The sequence below is a fragment of the Thermoascus crustaceus genome, assembly GCF_041956765.1.
Source record: "Thermoascus crustaceus strain CBS 181.67 unplaced genomic scaffold VTN00scaffold_3, whole genome shotgun sequence".
Classification (NCBI taxonomy): domain Eukaryota; kingdom Fungi; phylum Ascomycota; class Eurotiomycetes; order Eurotiales; family Thermoascaceae; genus Thermoascus; species Thermoascus crustaceus.
In genome coordinates, this window is record NW_027192529.1 from 2,439,307 (window position 1) to 2,452,602 (window position 13,296).

At 47.1% G+C, this 13,296-nt stretch overlaps 5 protein-coding genes across 5 annotated transcripts; 2 read left to right on the top strand and 3 right to left on the bottom strand.

The window, feature by feature from the left end:
- Positions 1-1,417: 1,417 nt before the first annotated feature.
- On the top strand, positions 1,418-2,338 carry VTN00DRAFT_6068 (uncharacterized protein; the record flags this gene model as incomplete). The annotated part of the gene is made up of 2 exons (XM_069432663.1): positions 1,418-1,556; positions 1,929-2,338. The coding sequence occupies 2 exons, from the start codon at positions 1,418-1,420 to the stop codon at positions 2,336-2,338; spliced, it is 549 nt and encodes a 182-aa protein (XP_069288500.1).
- Positions 2,339-2,635: 297 nt separating this feature from the next.
- Positions 2,636-3,857, bottom strand: VTN00DRAFT_6069 (uncharacterized protein; the record flags this gene model as incomplete). The annotated part of the gene is made up of 4 exons (XM_069432664.1): positions 2,636-2,678; positions 3,035-3,130; positions 3,364-3,498; positions 3,706-3,857. 4 exons carry the CDS (start codon positions 3,855-3,857, stop codon positions 2,636-2,638), a joined length of 426 nt encoding a protein of 141 aa, XP_069288501.1.
- Positions 3,858-4,792: 935 nt separating this feature from the next.
- On the top strand, positions 4,793-7,946 carry VTN00DRAFT_6070 (uncharacterized protein; the record flags this gene model as incomplete). Its single annotated transcript, XM_069432666.1, has 7 exons — positions 4,793-4,936; positions 5,027-5,097; positions 5,160-5,307; positions 5,363-5,398; positions 5,453-6,499; positions 6,576-6,855; positions 7,807-7,946. The coding sequence occupies 7 exons, from the start codon at positions 4,793-4,795 to the stop codon at positions 7,944-7,946; spliced, it is 1,866 nt and encodes a 621-aa protein (XP_069288502.1).
- Positions 7,947-8,543: 597 nt separating this feature from the next.
- On the bottom strand, positions 8,544-10,925 carry VTN00DRAFT_6071 (uncharacterized protein; the record flags this gene model as incomplete). Its single annotated transcript, XM_069432667.1, has 5 exons — positions 8,544-8,783; positions 8,850-9,189; positions 9,325-9,628; positions 9,675-10,133; positions 10,433-10,925. The coding sequence occupies 5 exons, from the start codon at positions 10,923-10,925 to the stop codon at positions 8,544-8,546; spliced, it is 1,836 nt and encodes a 611-aa protein (XP_069288503.1).
- Positions 10,926-11,616: 691 nt separating this feature from the next.
- On the bottom strand, positions 11,617-12,236 carry VTN00DRAFT_6072 (uncharacterized protein; the record flags this gene model as incomplete). The annotated part of the gene is made up of 2 exons (XM_069432668.1): positions 11,617-12,054; positions 12,159-12,236. The coding sequence occupies 2 exons, from the start codon at positions 12,234-12,236 to the stop codon at positions 11,617-11,619; spliced, it is 516 nt and encodes a 171-aa protein (XP_069288504.1).
- Between the last annotated feature and the right edge of the window lie 1,060 nt (positions 12,237-13,296).

Here is a 13,296-nt window from a genome sequence, read left to right on the forward strand (position 1 = left end):
GAGTTAACACGGCCGTTCAGCGAAGGATATAGAAAGAAAAGGAAGAAACACTGTCTTTCAATTCAATTTATTATATATTTAAAAAAAGGAGAAATGTGGCCAGCATGAATCCCAAAGCTGTTGTCTAATTGTCTATCATGCAGAACCTGTCTTTCTTCATCCCGTCCGAGCTTTCCCCGCCGCATGACATCGTCCGCCAAGCCACGGGGATCCACCGCGGAGCTAGTTTCCATCTCCATCCATGAATTGTACAAGTATGCAAACCGCAGACAACGCAGGGGCATTATCCAGCATCTGTATAAGGTACTGAATCATATATTTCGGCATACTCTCCCCCTGTCCAAGCTTGCCGCTTTTACTATATTGCGATCTGGGCTAGCTTTGCCTAGGATCTGTGACCCATCATGGTCTCTGGGTACCTCCCTCCAATAGTTTCAAAGTCGCATGGGTATACAATAGCAATCTACCAAGCCCCTGGGCAGCAAGGTATGGGTGAGGAAAGTAGGGTATAGCAGTGTATACCATAACTGTACTCAAAATTCTGAAAGGTTCATATTGGCCATGTTTTTGAAGTCCAAGAGACACATACAGTCACGCACTGTATGTACATGTTCTACATTTATTTATGTTGAACGGTATTAGGATCGTTTCTAGATAAATGCAGAAGCCATTACTTTCATTTCCGATGCATCCCATTTCTTCCCGCAAGTGTGATTGAAGTGGCTAATAAAGGGTACAATCTCATTCATTTCTGATTAGAAATAATTCTTTGTGCTGTTTATAAGCCACTCAATATGGTGTATTGTTTGCCTTCAATGCACTTGTGGAATTCTATGTTTGGGAAACAAAGGCGACACATCTCATTGAAGGAGCTTATCGGAGTACATATAGCATGTCCCAGGAATATTGGATCAGCAAACACAATTTTTGATGATACTGTTTTGCTATAACTTAACCAGGACAGATTCGGCATTAAACATGTCGTCTACCCGAATCGTGCAGTCAGACCCGGGACAGAAAATGAGACGTTTCTCGAATCGGACAGTTTCTTTCTTTGAGGAACAACCCAGGAAGATCAGAAGATGGCGACCACGCAGGGGGCGTTCGCCTCCTCCCACGGAATTACAAGGCCATCGTGTTTTTGAAGAACATTTTCCGATATTACTCCCTGACGTTCTCCAGATCCTTGCTGCCATCTATTGGGACACCAATTTTGTCAGCCTGCTTCAAAGAGCCACCAAGTGTATCCTGAAGAGAATTCAATAGAACATTGCATGGTGAACGTATACGAAACGGAGCATAACGAAGCCGACGCGGTGATTAAGAAAGCAGCAGAGTGCAGGAAGTGCGCGAAAGATGTACTTAAAATTGGTATCAGTCATCTTGAGCACTGGTCGTTCGAGCCAGTCGCAGAGCCATGTCTCAGTATAAACCAAAAGCGACAGCGAGAAATTCGACGTCTCGAGTGGTTTGTTTTCCTTCACGGGTGGAAAATGTTGGGAATACTCGCACATTCCAACGGTTTCCGACGGGCTTGCAGGTACTCTACCCCTCATGTATGCCGGGTGCTATCACACATAATTCGTGACAATCGCCTGAGTATCAAGCTATTTGCACGCTCGAGGAACTTGGATTGGTACTCTCCGCTCCAAAAATATGAAGTGCCCTCTTGCAAAGGGAATTATCAACTCTGGTCAAATTACCAGACGACCATCCTCATCATATAGTCAGAACCTTAGATGGAGGCCTACGTTGCCCGACGACAGACAAGGGTAAACTCTAGGTGCACGTTGACGGGTATAGATTTGACCCACGAAAGTGGCCCCCTGAGGCAACTGATCCCACAACTCGCATACTGTCACAAGACAAACGTTGCAATGTTTGCCATACGAAAGAATTGTGCGACTGCTCTTTCCGTACACTCGCAGGCACCCTCGTTGAGCTGGTTGAATATCCACTGAAAGGCGTTGGCGTCCGTTCCGTCTCCAAATTCAACGAGGGCGACGTACTCGACTTTTTCGTCGGTGAGCTCCGGCCACTAGACTACGAGGGCGATCCTACCTACGCCCTTAGACTTCGGGCGAAGAGGGAAGAGCGGGCCCTCATCTGTCCAAAGAGGTACGGGAACTGGACTCGCTTCACCAACCATTCGTGCGGTCCATCGACGAGATTTTGCAGCAGGACAATCGGGGGCAAGGTGGTGATGATTGTCGAGGCAATCAGGGACATTGGGCTCTTTGAGGATATCACGGTGGATTACGGGCCAGAATACTTTAAGAATACGGGAAGGATGTGTTATTGCTTCGAGCATGAATGTAACTACAGGAAGGATACATAAGTGCTTGAGTGCTCGTATTCACTGTATCATTACTTAAGAGATGACGGGAGGAACTGCATGAGTTGTGCCAGAATATAATCGTGGCTATTTATAATATTGATGCTATGGTTTAACAAACCGATTATTCACAACAGGCAACTGCCCTCTCTATACATGTACCGTACGTACTATCCTACTGGATCTAAGTAGCGAGATACGAACGGGGTTAGGGAGAATGTATTCAATAGTTGACATTGCAATAAAAGAAACATGCTTTATTTTAACGTATAGAGGAAAGAAGCAAGACAGCCATCGCTCCTATTTCCTGGACTGGAGAGCCAAGCTCGCCCTTCCGTTTGCACTGCCAACAGTTAATCCCGTAAATAGATCTTCGAATGTTCCAGCAATGGAGCTAGATAGCAAGAAATTCACCACTAAACATACCTCTGTAGTCTGGGACTACCTACGTAAGGGAAATAAATCAGTCCATGCCGCTTTCTGTATTTATGCAATCTTATTCTTGAGCTTCAAATTCCGAATATTTTAACTTCAGCAAGGTCTCATGAGCGTATGCAAAAGAAATGGATTATTGATGGCAATTACACCACTGTATGCCTTTCGAGACAAGCTGGAAGAACCACGTTCCATCTCTATCTTACCTCAAGCGGGGTACCTCTGGGACCCAGCTAACGTAATCTGCGCATTGACCCAACGGACCTCGAGGCGACCGCAAAGGAGGCGAAGGAAGACACCGTGATAGGTTCCTCCTCATCTGGAGGGTGCTCGGCCAGACCCGACATCCCGATGAAATACCTGAGTTCAACCGTCAGTAATTGGAGAAGGGCCGGGTGAAAAAGAAAAGCTGTTCAGAAAATGGAGCATACGCCTGCCTGTTCTCTCGATCAAATAATACATGTTCTGTCTCCGGATAGACGACTGAGAATCCTCGAGCGCGCATACGTCTGCCAGAAAAGCTCCATGTCAGCTTCTGTCCGCCAAATTTATATTTATAAATGGTGCATTCATAGCAAAATCCTGGAACTTACTCTAAGGTCTCTGCCAGCTGTTCCTTGATGACGGCAACCTCTTGCTCGTTTAACAAGAGCTCTATGATAGAGCAACCAGGGACTTTTGACATGATCAAGGCATTCAAGTATCCTCCTGGGTATATATCTCTGTCGCTTTGAACCAGTTCCGCATGTTTATAGTGGACTGCAGTCCTCCGTGAGGTCTGACATGCACGAATAGCATGGCATTCATCTTTAAAATCGTTTTCCCCAAAAACATTTGTGATTTTATTATCTGCCGGTATGTGGTAGTAGGCTCCCTTCTATAGGATAGATTTATAATTAACAGGAGTGTAAATGAGAAAGGAACAGTATGCATACTGGTAACGAAGCTTGAGGATGACGTTCGGCCCGCCATTCACACGCCGGCGTTCATAGACAACTGCACGTTCATGGGTCTCTTGAGGCATCTTCTCAGACAACAATCTTAAGGGCTGGAAATTCTCATCGTGTACGCTGAGGACCCTTGCCATTTTGAAAGATGAGTATGTCGTAGAAATGGTTTATAGTCGACAAAAAAAGCGATGACAAAAAATAGGATTTAAGAGGAAAAAGACTCAAAGGCATAAACGGCTAAGAAATAAACAGCTGTAAATTAAGAAAAAGAAGACCAGGTAAATAGGCAACAAACCCCTGCAATTATGATATGCATATATCCTATAGAAATTCATGGTCGTGACAACAATAGTCGATCATAGCAGTAAGATATTAGGCACTACTGCATTATAGCAGAACCAAGCACCAAAATGCACGTCAGTAGGCAATAAACCCAGCGTCTTCTATTTCCTTAGTTAAAGTTGACTTTAGAATAGACCTTCGTTATGCTTCTTGTAAAGCCCCTGAAGATCTGGGACGACTCCGGCGACGTAGTACTCGAATGAGATAAAAAAATAGTCGTTTTAAGTTGCAGCATGCTAGACAGGGACGCCTGATCAGGATCTAAACATCTATAGATCGAAAAAGATCTGCGAGAACAAGCAACATGCGATACCTAGGTACCTCGGGGAACGCGCCAAGATGGTGAGGGCGAACAAGCTCCAGGAACGCGACCCTCGCCCAGACCGACCCCGCGCGATGGAGTCGGGAAGATCGTCCGCAGATGCGGGGAAACCCCGGACCGCAAAGGGGTTCAGACAGCCGACGCGTGAACCGAAACACCCCCGGACAGTTCTAAATATGAGCTGTCGCGGGGACTGAGGTTTTTGCTTCTGTTTTTTTGTATTCTCTGTGCATTCATTCTTGTTCTTCGTTCTAGTTCTTCCTTTCGCGGTCCATTGGCGTCAAAAGCCAACGCATCTAGGCGCTCGGATATCGTCGGCCTAGTGAGACAACAAAAACAGACCTCGGTAACAGTGTTGAGGGTCGATGAGGAAACAGGCGAACCGGTGACAACTGGAAAGGAGGAAAGATGCAGGCATACCAGCTATGGCGTCTAGGAAGGACTGCAGCTTTACGACTGCAAGCAGGGATCAAGACGAGGAGAGCTTCGCAAGCTGTGTCTGCTGCGAAGCGGCGATTGTTGACGCAGAGCTACGCTCGGGGACCGTCTGAGGTGAGCTCGAAGGTCTACGACCGCTCAGACTTGAGTGATATACATCCAAAGATCTTTAGCTAATGAGGGATAACCTACGGTTTACTATAGCCTCCTCTGTTCGAGCAGACCGTCGGAGAACACTTTGCGAACATTGTGGGGAAATATGGAGATAGGAATGCGTTGGTTATCCATCGACTACGACTTCTACCACCCCAACAGACCCTGCTGACGCTTATTGAAGTGTAATTTCGAGACATCAAAATGGTCGATTGACGTACAAATTGCTTGACATTAAGAGTAATATATTGGCAAGGGGTCTGGAGTCCATTGGTGTAAAGAAAGGCGACCGCGTGGCAGTAATGCTTGGAAATGGGCTGGAGTATGCAACTGTATGGTTTGAACACTGTCTGCGAAATTCAGCGCTCGAAGCTGATCATTCTGAAGGTGACATATGCATTGTTTAAGCTCGGAGCCATACTGGTGCGTTACAATGACAGTTATGCCGACATTTTGCCCATATTGACCGTTCTTCAGGTGCCACTTAATCCATCATTTAATGCGAACCAAGTCGTCGCAGCACTGAGCCACCTTGGTGCCAGTCATTTGATGATCAGTACCGAAGCAAATCTCCCTCGACGGGAGCCCCGTAACAATATCCCTCTTCTCAGACACATTGTTCCGAACTTGGAAGGTTCAAAGATCGAATCTTCCCTGATACCCTCGCTCCAGCATATCATCGTTGTTGATAATTCGTCCGGCCGAGTCGATACCTCCTCTTATAGATGTTTGACTCCTTATCCGTCACTTATGTCCGAGTTGGTGGCAGATGGTCGCCCGTTACCTCACCGAGATCTTTCACCACATGACATTGTCAACATCCAATTCACCTCCGGAACAACATCCATGCCCAAAGCGGCGTGTCTAAGTCACCGGTCTATCCTGAACAACGGCGCTCAGATTGGAGATCGCATGCGTCTGACACCAGAGGACATTGTCTGTTGTCCTCCACCGCTTTTTCATTGCTTCGGGTGTATATTGGGGTACATGGCGACGGCTACTCACGGATCTGCCATTGTATTCCCCTCAGAGTCCTTTAATGCTCTTGCAAGTTTAAGAGCTGTTCAGGAGGAAAAGTGCACGGCGCTGTATGGTGTCCCGACGATGTTCATCGAGGAGCTCAATCTGCTTCGGAGTGGGGAGGTACCACATGAAGGATTCCAGTATCTACGGACGGGGATAGCTGCCGGGAGTAGCGTTCCCGCGGAGCTGATGAAGAAGCTACACAAGACCCTGAATCTGACAGAGCTAACAATCTGCTACGGCATGACCGAGACCAGCCCTGTGTCTGCGATGACGACCACGGACGATCCAATCGAAAAGAGGATTAATACTGTCGGAAGGCTCATGCCACATGTGGAGGCGAAGATTGTAAACCCGGCTGATCGAAGTCAGACTCTCCCTATCGACACGAGAGGTGAGTTAGCTGTGAGTGGATACCTGGTGATGAAGGAGTACTGGGGCGCTCCGGACAAGACAGCCGAGGTGTTGGTTGCGGATGAAGACGGAAAGATCTGGATGCATGTGAGTCTTGTGAAAAGCTTGATCCGATGACCAGGTGCGCCACTGCTATGTAGAGGACTCTCTAACCGAGATATAGACCGGGGACGAAGCTTCCATGTCACCGGATGGTTATATCACCATAACTGGCCGGATCAAGGATCTGATTATTCGTGGCGGCGAGAACATTCACCCGTTGGAGATAGAAAACTGTCTCTTATCTAATCCCGGTGTGTTAAACGTATCTGTCGTGGGCGTTCCAGACGAAAAATATGGCGAAGTCGTAGCTGCTTTCGTTGTCGCGCGCGAAGAGGGTGAAAATAAGATCTCCCCCGAGGAGGTCAAACAATGGGTACGAGAGAAACTGAGCCATCATCTTGGTAAGTCCTTTGACTTTCCTTTCTATCCCGGTCGCACATGTTTCCTTGTGGCTTGAATGGTCATCGCCATTCCTTTGGGGAGCCAGCACATCCCTCCAGCTTCAGTTTCTCATTATATGATGCCATTACGCATCTATCTATGAAGCTGTTCTTTGGAACAACCCTGCAGATTCTTCGTCAGAATCAAAATCTCAGGGCTCAGCTTATCCACAACCAGCCCCACGTGGTATATATAACAGCACCGTGCTGTGGATTTCTTTGCTTTTTCTTCCCCCTCCGTCGGTGCTTTGCCTTACCCAATTCATCCCACACAAATACACATGCTGCTTGCTATGCAGCAAACATGCATTAATGTCTCACGCCACCAAAGCTTCTTTTTTTCTCTTTTTTCCGGGAATACCGGGGCAGTATTCGCTGTGCGTTTTCTGGTTACATACATTACTTACTATTACTGTACCGTATTGTGCTTTGTGCGGATTGCATTAAGTTTGTGAGAGCCCATATGCACAAAACCCATGTGAACCGCAGTTGCATATTTGCTGAGCACCTCACGTCGCGTGATCGCCCTCCACGTTTTCAGCTCTAGCTCTATTCTTTCCGGTTTATTTTCTCCTTATTCTTCGTCTTGTCTCTTTCTACTCTAATTTGGAGTGCCATATAAGCACCTCGACAGCTCAAACTCCGGGGTTGACGGAGATAATGCACTCAACGCCAGTTGGTCCCCATCGAAGCAATTGAACATTTCCCTATTTTGATAACAACTTCTCTCTCTTTTTTTATTGCATTCATTCCTTAATGTTTATTTGATTTTCCTTTTTGTTTATTTCATCTACCCCTTACTGGATCTCCGCACATAATTCCCTCTCCGCTCTCCCCAAAACATCCTACCTCACCAACAAAGAATCTCGCCCAAAACGAACACCATACTAATAAAACGCAAAAAACTCACAGTCCCGAAATACATCTTCTACCTCCCCAGCTCCGACTCCTTCCCCAAGACCGCCAGCGGCAAGATCCAGAAATTCAAGCTCAAGGAGATGGCAATCCAGATCCTGAAAGAGGGGGATAATGCCACCGTTCCTACCGCTTAGAATACTTATCTTTGTATAAGGCATGGGACAGGGACTGGAGAGGCCTCTGGAGTGATGCGGAAGCGCTTGCGTGAGGGTATAGGATCGAGTATGTGAAGTATGGAAGGAGAAGAGGCGATTGTGAGTCTTGGCGTGGGGAATAGTTGTTTAGAGTACTCTTGGATGGATATATATAGATAGATATTTAGGCACTAAACTTTATGAGATATTTATTCTACACTACTAACTGAATGAGTGTCGAAGTTGCTTGTGGTATTTATGATACAGTTCTCCTTCTATTGTTGGTAACCCTGGAAAGTGGAATCTATTATTCAGAAGGGAAGTAGAAAAGAAAAAGCATGATTGTGATGTATAGAAATGAAAGTGACTAAAAAAGGAACTTAGAGGGCACCAATATATACAGTACAATCTAGGATCTAAAACACGCTAAATGTAAAGAAATATATAGGTGCGGTCTGAAGAACCCTCGGAAGAAATAACTCAAGAAAATAGGGATCGACTGGGTCAGGATAAAAGTCTCTATCAGATAACTTCCAATAGAAGATCATACCTGTCTGTATCTTTTTCTTCGGAATAATGGAGACAATCACAACTCGGTCACTTTGAAGAATTGGGCTTGCGGCAAACCACCCGCTTCACCCTCTCAAGGCTCAGAGCACTTGACACGGCATTAAGAATCCCCGCGCCTCCCACCCGAGAGTTCAGATAATAAGCCGTGAAGAAGAGAACGGTATTGAACGCGGTAAAGGCGCACAGATAGCCGAAATTATGCCAGCGGTCCTTGTAGAACATGTTGATGCCAGCCAGGTAGACGTCCGACACGGAAAACCGGCAGAACTAGCAGATCTCTTTCGCATCCTGGTTGTATATGGCCGCCAACATTGCCTGTGCAAACTGACCGACGTATTGTCCGCACGTCATCCCATCTGGCGGGTTGAAGACGTTGATTTTGGATTCCGCACATCGGACAGGCACCCCGTGGGTGGCGGTGGATATCATCGCGGAAACGAGATACGTGAAGGGGGAGACGTAGTAGGCGAAGTGCCAGAACTTAACGAGTTGAGGGAGAGGTTGGACGACGCCCGTGAAGGCCAGGATGAATGTGTAGAAGAGGATGGTCAGCATGGCGGCGGTCTCAGCGTCCGGAGCCACGATGGCCAGGCTCTGAGAGAAGCTTGTGTGATACATCTGGTAGAGCATGAAAATGAACCACATGGTGGCCCCCCCGGCCATCGGATATGTCCTGCCACCACCCGATTGGGAAGTACCAGCATATAAAGCAGAGCGAGGCTATGACGATGTTGAAGGGGATCTCCACCACAATGCTTGCGATAACGAAGACGGTCCACTGGTACATCTTGGAATGCTTCTCGCGTACTTCGTAAGTTCCCGGTATCGGATCAGCTGCGGTTGCAACTGCACGATGATCACGAGGGAGAGGAGTAGGAGCATGAACACAGAAAAGGTCTTGTTTTGGAGGCCCGCGACCGAGCTTGGTTCCTTGTAAAAGGTGAAGCCGAGAAATAGACCGCCAATGAGGTTTATGAAGACCTTGCTCAGGATGTAGACCGGACTTCTCCAGTACTGTTGGAAAAGATGCTTTTGCACGGCGATGTATTGCTGGAACCAGGGCATAGCATATCCGCTCGATGTGTCGATTTCCTTCTGAGATGAGTTTCCATCTTTCATGGAGTTCAGTTTCTCAATTTCCACAGTGACGTTTGGAACTCAAGGCTTGACTTCCAGATTTCAGTCCAGTCCTGCGCGGCTTGTGCTGTCGCTCCGGCTCCGATCGTGTCGAGAATGTACTCCGCGGGATTTGCGTTATCTGGACATGGAGGGCACCATTCTTCTCGAAATACTGGATCAAAGTGCTTGAATTTGGGCCAATTTCACCAAAATAGACGGTCTTTCCACCTTTGGCGAGCAACAACAGACGGTCGAACTGTTCGAACAACATGGCAGATGGCTGGTGAATAGTACAGAGAATGGCCTGGCCAGCATTCGCAATCTCTCTTAAGAGCTTCACAATAGACCAAGCTGACTGAGTGTCCAGTCCTGATGTTGGCTCATCCAAGAAAAGGAGGAGAAAAGGTTTGGCGACAAGTTCAAGCCCAATAGTCGTCCTCTTGCGTTGCTCGACATTGAGTGCCTGGCCAGGTACACCGATAACAGCTTCTCTTGCATCTTTAAAGTCACAATGATCGTTTCGACATATTCATATTTCTTTTGAACCGGAACTTCCTTGGGTTGACGCAGCAGAGCAGAGAATCAAAGTGCTTCACGCACAGTAGCTTCTTCCAGGTGGATGTCTGCTGTTGAACATAGCCCGTTTCACGTTGGAGCGACCCAGTGAAGATCCATTAACAAGCATGTCACCAATAATAACCCCGACAGAGATCCTCTGTGCAAGCACATTGAGCAAAGTTGTCTTTCCAGCTCCGGATTCTCCCATCAATGCTGTTAGGGTCCCTGGTTTCACATACCCTTGAACATCAGAGAGTAGATGTTTTTCTCCTTTAATATCGATATGTAATTGATATGCTTCCAGGTAAAGGCATCATCACCCTTGGCTAGACCATCCACCAGAACTTCCTGCTGAGAGACCCCCACGGATTTGTCTGCCCTACACTCCAGGTCATCGACTCCTGGGGCACGCCTTGCGGAGCTGAAATTTGGCTTACGAAAGACAAGAAATTCACCCTTGGAGGCTGGAGGCTTTTTGAATTCTGTAGCAGCGGCATATGCGGCAACAAAAACCACAAAGAAGGCCATGCATATCCCGAAATTCCTCCATAGATGAGAGTAAGAATAAGAGAATGAAAGCTCCAAGTAGTCGTCGCCTGAAACGTACAGTTGTCCAGGGCGAGCACCCGTTATGGCACACACCTGATTCAACACGCTGACATGTTCATAGCCTGGACCAGAAGGCACAAGGGTCGTGCATAAGGTTTTCCTCCCGTGGAACTCGACAACCATCTGTGCCTCTATTGCGTAATATATCTGATTGATGTAGCTGATTCACTTGAACCACGGATGCATCGACGGTCTGGGAATAATGTAGCCAGCGTAAATCCCTAGCAGCAACAGCAGAACACCGGCTACAAGGCCGTCTCCACACAGTCAGCAAGAGCAGCTATCGTCTGGAAAAGAGCGCTCATCATCACAGAAATAAGGTACGTAAAGAGAATGAATAGAAAGAAAGGACTGGCTTCCTGTTTGAATTTGCCAGGAAGTAAATTATCACGCTGAAGACACCCACATTGAGCATCTTGATTGGATACTGCACCACCATTGAAGCAAGTGCGAATGGTACATAGCATAGGATTTATGTTTCTCCACAATCGGTCGCTGCGAGAATTGCACACTGATTTCTGCAAAATTCACAAGGATATTGAAGAGAACAGAGAAGAAGATTGCGCCCCCTTTGGAGAAGAACCCGCTCGTGTCCTCCGGGATGTCGTAGAACATGGTCCAGAGCGACAACCGCCATGGTAACGACGATTGACAGTGTGTATGCTTTGTCCCTTAGGATTCGTTGATAAGAGCGGATATAAGTCGCCATAAACTGCATTCCCATCTTGAGAGTGTATGGCAAAAGGCTCCGAGTCCAGGGAGCCTTCTCAGCAGCTTGTACTGACCTGAGGTTTTGAAGACCATCGGAGAAACCTCAAGGGTATTTCTTTGTGTGCTCCTCAATTTCAGTCATCAACTTCTTGTAGTACGCACTATCTTTCCGACGCGAGACGAATTCCTCAGGGGTCCGAGGAACTCGCTCTTCAAACCCCTTTCTCACTTTCTGAGCAATTGGGTCAGTGATGGATGTGAGAAACTCCGCTGTCGTCTCACTAGGTCCGTTCAAAAAGCCCATGTCCTGAAAGAAGCGCCTTGCGTCGTTGGGATGACCGAACCAGATCTGGTGACCGGCGTATAGAAGTGTGACTTTGTCGTATATTTCGACAAGCGAATCCCCTGGTTGGTATAGTTTGGTGACGATAACATTGCCAGCCAAATTGGTCGCAACACGCAGGGCGCGAGCAAATTCGAGCGACATTGATGTCCAGACCACGGGTTGGATTATGCCAGTATGTAGTAGAAGCACAAGTGACTAGCTAGACATCTGAGTCAGCCTTATGATTCCAGAGGGGGGTCCAAAGAGGCGGTACCAACCATTTCCGCAATAGAAACTCTTTACCTCTCTCCTCCGGAGACACCACGAACAAAATCGTTCCCAACCTTGGTCTTGAAGGTATGCTTCAATCCAAAGGTGGCACCTAGAATGTCTCTCATTTTCTCGATGTATTGTTCCCTGGAGATCTCCCCAATCCTCTGGTTTGGTGTCTTTGTCTTGATGGCGAATTCCAAGGTCTAAGCAACTGTGAGATATGGGAAATGGTTATCAATCTCTGCATTATACACAACTTTCCCGCGAAAACGCTCTTTCATGATTTCAATTGGGACGCCACTGTAAGTTATATCTCCAGTGCATTTGAAATGGCTTTCACTATGACCAGCGAGGGTTTTGAGCAATGTAGAGCATCCACTTCCCAGACGGCCAAGCAGCAGCAGCATCTCCCCTTCCTTGACTAAGCCATCCAAGCCATGGAGTATCTTCCGCTGAGGACCTCTTCCGAAAACACAGCGAACAGCTCGAAGCATATCTGGGAGTATCAACGCTACATCAGACTGGGACGTTGTTGTAGCGCAATCTCCATGTACCTCAACATTTTACCACCTAATCGATGTTCTCGAAGAAACAAGGCAATGTCTTCTCCATTTGAATGCTCCACGGCGGCCCTCAGGGCTCTCTCTGGCGTCCAGTCAGGCTTTCTGTATAGAAGGGATCATCACGATTCGACACTCTCGTGCTGCATTTCGACAGAGTTTTAAAGGTTCCAAGGATTTATTTGGAGAAACATGCTGGCTACCTGTTTCCAAGTTCCCATCGCTTTCAAGATGGGACTTTTCGGCGCCCATGTTCCCTAGTAATGTCAATGGCCGTAACTTGACAGAAGAAGCTCAATATAGCTATCAAAATATGAGGTCATCTCTTTTATAGGTACTTCCAACGCAAACATTCAAAAGAATAGCCGTCAAAACTTACCCTATTCACGGCGAAACCCTGAATCCTTGTGGGTCGAAGAATATCAAAGAACAAATGGGAGTAAAGAAGCCTAAAATTTTCAAAAGTCGACCCAACGTTGACTGGCCAGAACAATACGAAAAGCATCAGCTAGAGAAGACACAGCTGGGCTAATTACCGTTTATATAACGCTCAGGGGACCTCCTCATAGCATTCATGGATAGACGGAGCTGGCTCCATCACTGACAGCTTGGTCGCTCTTGTCCC